This window comes from Arachis ipaensis, chromosome B09 (assembly GCF_000816755.2).
Source record: "Arachis ipaensis cultivar K30076 chromosome B09, Araip1.1, whole genome shotgun sequence".
NCBI lineage: Eukaryota > Viridiplantae > Streptophyta > Magnoliopsida > Fabales > Fabaceae > Arachis > Arachis ipaensis.
The window spans coordinates 3,370,939-3,379,639 of NC_029793.2; the positions used below are offsets into that span (position 1 = coordinate 3,370,939).

Genomic DNA, 8,701 nt, shown 5'->3' on the forward strand with positions numbered 1-8,701 from the left:
TATAATAATTTTTAGAGGTAAGTACGATTTTGGTCCCTTAAGTTTAGTGCCAGAATCGAATTCGTCCCTCTTGTATATTTGGGTTTAAAATCGTCCTTAATGTTGCATTTGTATTTAACTTCGCCCTTAAAATTTGTTTCGGACATAAATGCCATTTTCATCTTTAGGGTAGTTAGAAGAATGGTTATATAAAAATAAAGGGAATAGATATATGTTAACCCCAAAAAAGAAGGGCAAGTTGCTTGAATCTGGAACTGCTGTCGACACCACCGGTCTGGAAGGTATTCAATTGCTAGAGTGGCTATCGTCCACCTCGAGGAGGGAGAACGCCATGGCTGTCGAAAGCTCGATCTCGTCTCGAAGCAAATCTTCCTCGCATGGAGCGTTGCTGCTCTGTTCCCATGGTGAGAGGCCGGTGCTGCGGACCTCGGGGACGAAGGAGAACTACGGGCGCAGATTTTGGGGCTGTGTTTATTATGGGGTTTGTTTTTCTTTCTTTTCTTCTGAGTTGAGTTATTTGGGTTGAGGAGTGGAGATTGAAGATGGTGATTATGTCTAGGTGCATGAAGGCTGCAACTTCTTTCGTTGGGCAGAGCCGGAGACAGAGGTGGGAAACCCAGAAATTGCAAGGATGAAGAAGAAGGTTGCCTCCCTGAAATCAAGGACGAAAGCGGCAGAGTGGAAGTTAATGGTCGTTGCTTTGTTAGGGTTTGTTGGGTGGGCTGGGTTCCTGTTTCTGCTGCTGCAGAATTTTTCTATGTCTAGGACTAAGTGTGTAATTCCATTGAACCTGGTATGAAAAGGGTGTTTGGGTATGATGCTGTTGTTGTTGTTGGTAAATTCTTTTAGGGTTGGTTTTGTTGACTGTGTTTTGGTGAGAAGTGTTTTGATGGTAAGTTATTAGGTGACAATGATGTACCTGGTATGAATGTGTTATGTTGAATTGGTTCTCAACATGTATAAATGACAATTATGTTGCCATGGTTGGTTGTTGTAATGTGAGTTTGATTTCTGCTTGGTAAATACCTGTTTTTCATTACTGACTAATTTTCTAACAATATAACAAACTTGAATCAAAGACAACCTCATCTGAATATGGTAAATGTCATAATAACATAGATAATAAAAAGTGTTTCAGGCACATAGGTAATCCCAAAAGGGTTGGCTGGTCCAATCCAGCAACCAAGTACAACACATAGATGCTCATAGGCAAAGTTGACAGAAACATAACATAGCAAGAAGTAGCTAACAAATCACACTGCACTTTCCCAGCAAAGTTCACAGAAACATAACCCAAAATAAGACAACATGCACAAAATACCCAACAGAATACACAAAAGACAACATAACCCAAAATAAAGCATATCCCATTTTCCTTTTCCTAAAGCATTTCCCATTTCCTTGGAAGTAACTTTGCCATTAACTTCAGTTTCTTTGGAGATATGTGAGGTGCTCCGGAGAGCCTGGCAGAGAAGTGACCAACAGGTTGGCTTGAAGATGTGGTAAGGGTAGGCTGAGATGAAGGAATAGTTCTGGTGGCTGGCTGTGATAAGGATGAAAGAGGTGTTGAACTTGTTGGGCTGGCAACCTTGTTGGGCTGTGGAGCAGGTTGGGTTGAGGAATTGGGCTTAGTAGTTCCCTTGGGCCTGCCTCTAGGCCTTTTGGGCTGTGCTGCATTGTTGGATTGGGCTGCAGAGGGTGGCTGAGTTGCTGAAACAGCTTTCCTCTTGACAGATTGTTTGGGATTGGGCTGGGAAGAGGCAGTCTTCCTTCCTCCCTTGGCAGGTAGATGGTTTGTCTTGGTGCTTTCCTTCTGCTCTTTCCTTTGTTCTTTGACTGCTGGGCCACACAAATATATACAATTTAATAATGGGATAGCAACAATAGTTGAGATACCAATTAATAGAAGGAAGACAAATTAAAAATCATACCAACTCCTCAATAGGTTTAGGGCATCTGCTTCTGTTGTGCCCAACAGATCCACACAGAGAGCACCTTTGTTTCTCTCCCTTCCTTGATAGGTGAGTGCGGCTGCTCTGCTCTTCATCTCCAGCAGCTACTCTCCTCTTTTTCACTGGCCTGTGACTAGGCCTTCGATAGGGGGGAGGCATAACATCAGGGTGTGCAGTCCTCTCCCAAAGATCTACTCCATTCAAGGGATGTATGATTGACTCATAGCACCTCATGTAAGCTTCTTTCTTATAACACCCAGCCACAAAAGGTTCTAAGTCTAGTCTCCAATCCCCAGCTGACCTAGATCTTTTCTCCAACCTGAATCTAATCCTAGGTAAGATTGTCCCTAAATAATTTTGTGCAAGTTCTCTATTTTCTGCCTACCTAGTCATTAGTTTTACCCTGATTTCCTCTAACATGGTGACTATAGGCTTCTCTCTAGCATCAACAATGACAGAATTAAAGCTCTCGGACATGTTATTAACCAATGTATCTACCTTAGAGTTATAAGTGAACCTAGATCTAGACCAATACCTAGGAGGGATAGCAATTAGGTACCTATAGGCCTCCTGATTCACAGCTTTCACCTCGGCCATGTGCCTCTCCCAATCCCTCCAGTGAGTTGCCTTAGCACACTTCCACATCAGTTTCTTCAATTGTAATCCTGGAAACCTTTTTCTGAAGTTGCTGTACAAGTGTCTCACACAGAACCGATTATCCACACCAGGTATAACCTCCTCATATGCTGGCAACAGACCCTGCACGCATGAAATCAAGAAAATTGTAATTAGGGAGAATTGAATGGATGTCATTCATGCTATAAATTTAGTGTACTTTGCTTACTTTTTGTTGGCCAGACATGAAGGTAGATCTTCCCATCTTATCCAGCCCAACATCAGATGCAAGATGACTTAGAAACCAACTCCATGAGTCCTTCGTCTCGGCCTCCACAACCGCATACGCAATCGGCAGCATTTGGTCATTGGGATCCCACCCAATTGCAGTTAGCAGTTGTCCTCCCTGGGGTGTCTTCAAAAAGTAGCCATCTAGGCCAATGAAATCCCTGCAATGCTGGAAGCTCTGCTTGCATGCTTCCAAGCACACATAGATCCTATGAAAGATGCAGTAAGTGGTCCTTGATGATGCTGGTGCTTCACTGTCAAGATCTGGGGACCTCTGCACTTGTATGCGAACTGAGGATCCTGGATTTGCCCTCATCAGCTCCTGTCCATAATCATAAATTCTTTTATACTGCTCACGGAAGGTTCCCTGAATTTGATCAAGTGCAATCTGCTTGGTTTTAGTGGCCAGTGAGTTAGTGACAGTCAAGTTCCATTTCTTCTGTGCCTTCGAAACCAACTCCTTTATTTTCACCTTCGGATTTGATTCAACCTTCTTCTTAAACGCCTTGCCGAGCCATTTCGGATGTAAGATCCCCACCCTGTGTGCTTGTGTGCATGTGTGTGTCAAGTTCATGCTGCGTAGCTGCCAAGTTTTCTCACCTCTAACCTTTGCAGCATACACCCAGAAAGGACAATCCCCCGAACAAACAGCCCTAACCCTCTGCAAGTCACACTTCCTAAACCTGATTGACCTTGCCGTATGCACAGCATAAGAAGTTACAGTGTCCTTGAACTCCTCCCGAGATGCATACACTGTGCCAACTTCCCATTTGTATTGACTCATATCTTTCTGAAGCTTGTGAACTGGAAATGTGAAGCCCTCATGCTCTGAATCAGACCCAACCTGGTGATCGAAATCTAAGTCATCACTGTCTCCTCCCTCAACATTCTCAAACTACTCATTTGCACAAGCATTCTTATTCACAGCCCTAGGTTTTTTACTCATCACATTCTCATCTTGAAACCCACTTACCTCAGGATCAAGCTCATCATCACTATCAGTAAAGTGCACATCATCTTCACTATCGTCCTCTTCCCCAGATGGATTGTACTCCGAATCGAGACTGTCACTGTCACTAGATTTATCATACCCAACTTCATTGTCGTCCTCTGCCCCAGAGTCAGCAGCAAATGGTTCAGATTGCTTTCCCCGCTCATCTACTCCACCATACGGAACCAGCTCCTGCCCCTCACTAATGTCACACATCCCATCTTTATCCCCAACATCAATGTACCCAACATCAGGAAACATCTCTTTGTCCTGAACCTTATGGACAACATATAACTCTACATGGTCTCTCAACTCTGCTATTCGACACATCTCAATGGAATCCGCATCAGTTTTAAACAATTTCAGATTTTTCTCCATGTCTTCAGCAACTGGATCCTTGAACCATAATGATAGGATATTCTCCTCGACGTAACCAAGTTGCTTTAGCTCAGCATACGCTTCAAATAAAGACCACCGATCACCATCAATCTCTTCTATCACCGTTGTTTCTCCTCCCACATACTCTAATGGACCGTTCTTATACGTAAACCATCCTCCATGGTAAACCTTCACTTTAAAATAACCCATCATCTTCTACCACACCCTGAAACAGAGTACAACAACACCTAGACATTAATATAGAATATGAAACAGACGGACCTTCCTAATCCTTACTCTCCACACACATGGCCTCATTTCAACGATAAACACACCCCCAAACCCTAAGTAATCTAACCCGAGAATACCCACTGCAGCGAGAGCTACCAAACTGAAAAGAAGGAACAAAATCATACCTGCTCAAACCCTATCAGTAATGCTTCAGCGACTCTTCACGTCCCTTTCTTCCAGTTCCTCGATCTCGCCTCTTCTCTTCAGTTTCAGTCCATCAACATCTACGGTCCTCTCCGATTCTGGGTTAGGGCACAATGTATTGGATTTCCTTTACGAAGCGTTGTGAATAAAGGCTGGTGTAATAAACGTTAAGGGTTTCTCATCCAAGGAAAGAAACCAAGCGTTTTCCGCGAAATGAAAAGGGTAGAATTGTCATTAAAAAAATTTTTTAATTACAAAGGACGCAGTTAAATACAAATGCAACATTAAGGATGATTTTAAACCCAAATTTACAAGAGGGACGAATTCGATTCTGTCACTAAACTTAAGGGACCAAAATCGTATTTACCCCTAATTTTTACCTGATCTAAAATTGGTTATGTATAGTTTGACTTTATCTATTTTTGCATTTCTCACATAAGTATTAATATAGCATGCAACTAAAAATTCAATTCTAATTCAGCATAAAAAGCTCAATTCTTATCGGTTTTTAGTTAATCTGTATCAAACAAAAGCTCATGAGGATTACTCAAGTTGCAAGTTGCAACTCAAATATTGAATAATCCAAATGTTCAAACAGCTATAGAGAGGACCTCCAAATGAAAAAGATATCAACATACTGCGAAAATTACTGATGTGAGACAAATTAAAGTAACAATACAAGAACAATAATTTCTTTGTTTTGTCTGAGCACGAAGACAATAATTATAGGAGACGTGAAAATATCTGTTAAGAATATAAATGGTAGAAATTAAAAGATGGTCCACTGACTTTTCTTGGAGTTTTTTTCAACACCGACACCATTTTGCATTTCAAGACAGTTCCTATTCACAATTCATTTGTTTCCTACAGCCATTTCCACTCGTCAAAGAAAAACCAATCTCTAGTAATATATCTAAAACCAACTAATCGCTCATTTTCAAAAAAATGCTTGTATCGCAGTTCAGACATTCATTATAAAGTAATCAATATTGTAACGTGAGTCTTATTTCTTATAGAATCTCTAATACTTTATTGTCTCCAAATACTTGTAGTTTAAAAAAGAAAAAAGAAAAAAAAAAAAAGAGTAATGTAACTGCATATATTTGTTGTGTTGATGGAGTGAAGGATATGAGAAAAAGATGCTTATTATTTTATGGAGCTTCTCAAAAATGTGATTCTTAGTTTGAGCGAAATTATTCTACAATAATCCAGCTTCTTTAATCTATTATTTTCAATTTTTACAGATTGATAATCTTTTTGTTGCTAATCAACATAAATTTCACAAATGGATATAAAAATATCATAATATATAAGAAGAAGAAAAGTATGTAGTTAATTAGTAGGACAGAGACTCGTTTACTTTAATTAGTGATATCTCAGTTGAGTTATAACTTATAAATATGTGTTAATTAAAGAAGAAAAAAAAGGTATCAAGAGAATTGTGGCTAAAATAATCCGAAATAATTTCAAACAAAACTGCCTCTAATAAAAGATGTATTAAGAAAAAACAAATTAATATATAGTACTATAATTAAATAAACAAGGATATTTTGATTAAAAAAAAAATCTTATATTAAGTGTAATCATCGATTCAAACTATGTATTTAGCGGGTTAATTAACAAAATGACTGATTATAAATAACTTAACTATAAGATTGCAATAAATTATTGTGATTTATATGAACATTTACAAGTACTCCCTTTATTCAATTACAGTTTACAGACAACATTATAAGTTGTTTTATTATAAGTTTATTGATATTAATTTTAATAATTTTTTCCAATTATATATCTATTCAATAATTATAGTATATTTAAACATTTAATAAACGTTTTTGAACTTATAGTTTTAAATCAAATTAGTGTAAAGTTTTTACCTTATTAAAATGATATATGTGTCCAAACTCCAAACACTACCTGATCTCCCTCTTCTCTCTCCTCTTACAAGGCAAGTTATGACCCTATTCTTCTATCTTCCTATAAACCTTTTTCATTTTTTTTTTTATTGATTATTTAACTCAGAAACCATTATTTTGCATTCATTGCTTTCTTTTCATTAAATTATTGGTTTGCTTCCTTAATTGTTTAATTTGTAAAGGAATGACTTACATGTATGTATACTTTTTGGTGATATATATATTTCTTCTCTTATTAGCCACTCTAATGCTATAATNTCTTTTTAATTTTGTTATTAGGTTCTTGTTAGTATAAAAAATATTCAAATTAATGGAACATTTCTTTTAAAAAATTTGTGATCAAAGATCTAATTAAATTTTTAATTGTAGGTACTTTTTAATTTGTGAAAAAATATTCTATTCATTCTGATATTTTTTACACTGATAAGGACCTAATTACAAATTTTGAAATAATGTAAAGACTCGATAAAAAAAATTATAGAAATTTAATTACAAATTTAATAAAACAGTATAGAGTAACAAAATAATTAAACCTAATTTTAATACATCGACAATACATTACCCAAATCCCTTATCACTAGACGGTTGCTAGTGATTTGAATTATAGCTGTATGAACATGGAAATGATTTACCATGTTATATGTATATAAAAAATTAGCTATTAAATTAGTTATTATATATATCTTATTTATTTATGTGTAACATAATTTCACATAATATACTAACAAAATAGAAGATGACATTAGACATAAAGGTTTGGTAATAAAGTACGTTTCGAACATCAAAATTCAGCATTTAAAAAATTATCGAAAAATATTTTAGAAATACTAGTATTTTAATAGTTTTATCTGTTAATTTTAATTAATATATTTTTTTATAATTAAAAACAAAAAGTAAAGTCACTAAAATATCATTATTTCTGAAATGTATGAAACTTTTCCTAAAAAAATATACACACGCACCTTTCTTACCTGTTTGATTACATGAGTTGAAAAGATTGACGAATGATTATAAAAATATTTTACTAAAATACTAACTGTTCAGTTAGTCGGGTACCGAACGGATTGGGGACGTCTCTCAGATTTGGTGGTGGTAGGCGATTGTAACTGGTTTCCCGAGCTCCTCGCCAAATGGAGGGTGTCACCTGCAAAGATACTCCGACGCTCAAGTCAGTCAAGTATGCAAGCGAAAAAATGATCAAGTGGGGTGTGACGTACCTTGGGGGAGAGGGGTAGGTTCTTCCCCATATATACCCTATCAGGAGTGGGTCCCGCAAAGACAGACCCACCTTCCTCGAAATTTCCCAATACAGCTATAACGGTAAGCTGTGCAAGACGTGTGTCCGGGTCAGTTATTGAGCATCTCACCCGCCCGTTCGGGTCAGGTGACCTACGGATCGGGTCGGCCAGCATATCCTTTGGGCTGGGCTGTAACACTAACTTAGAAGTGAGTGTTAATAAATTTTGATTTTTTGTTTGTGGTACGAGCAGTGAGCAGCAGTAAATTGAATCAAAAGAAATAATCATTCAATTAAAAATAATGAATATAATTATCTACATATCTATTGAATTGAACATTTATTGTTCATATTGTTTAATACTCTCATTGTCTACTTATACTTTTTCAATTAAATAGTCTCAGGTGTTGTTGTATCGGCTAAAATTTTTAGATATGGATAATTTTAATGTGAAATACGACAATATTTGTTCATTTTGGTATTTTACAATGCTATGATGGTAGTACAAAACGTCACTAACATTTTGTAAAACAAATATTTTTTTAAATATAAAAAAACAAAACGTCACCAACGTTTTGTAAAAAAATATTTTTTAATTATAAAATGAGAAAACGTCATTGACGTTTTGTAAAAAAAATATTATTTTAATTATATAAAGTGAAAACGTCACTGACGTTTTGTAAACACCCACAATAACGTTTAACACCTAATTTAGATCACTTTTAAAGACTTCACCACTCATAATCCAATATACAAAAATAAAAGTTCTTGTTGTATCATGTGCGATGGCAGATGATGCAAAGGTGGCAAGGGAAGCAACGCTTGCCCAACTACTGAATCAAACATTTGATCATAATAATCAAATTTCTTCAACTCCCAAGATACAAAG

At 36.7% G+C, this 8,701-nt stretch overlaps 1 protein-coding gene across 1 annotated transcript; it reads right to left on the bottom strand.

Moving 5' to 3' along the window:
* Positions 2,334 to 4,434, bottom strand: LOC107614863. The gene is made up of 3 exons (XM_016316990.1): positions 3,829 to 4,434; positions 2,797 to 3,750; positions 2,334 to 2,711 (listed from the first exon to the last, which is right to left on the bottom strand). The coding sequence occupies exons 1-3, from the start codon at positions 4,432 to 4,434 to the stop codon at positions 2,334 to 2,336; spliced, it is 1,938 nt and encodes a 645-aa protein (XP_016172476.1).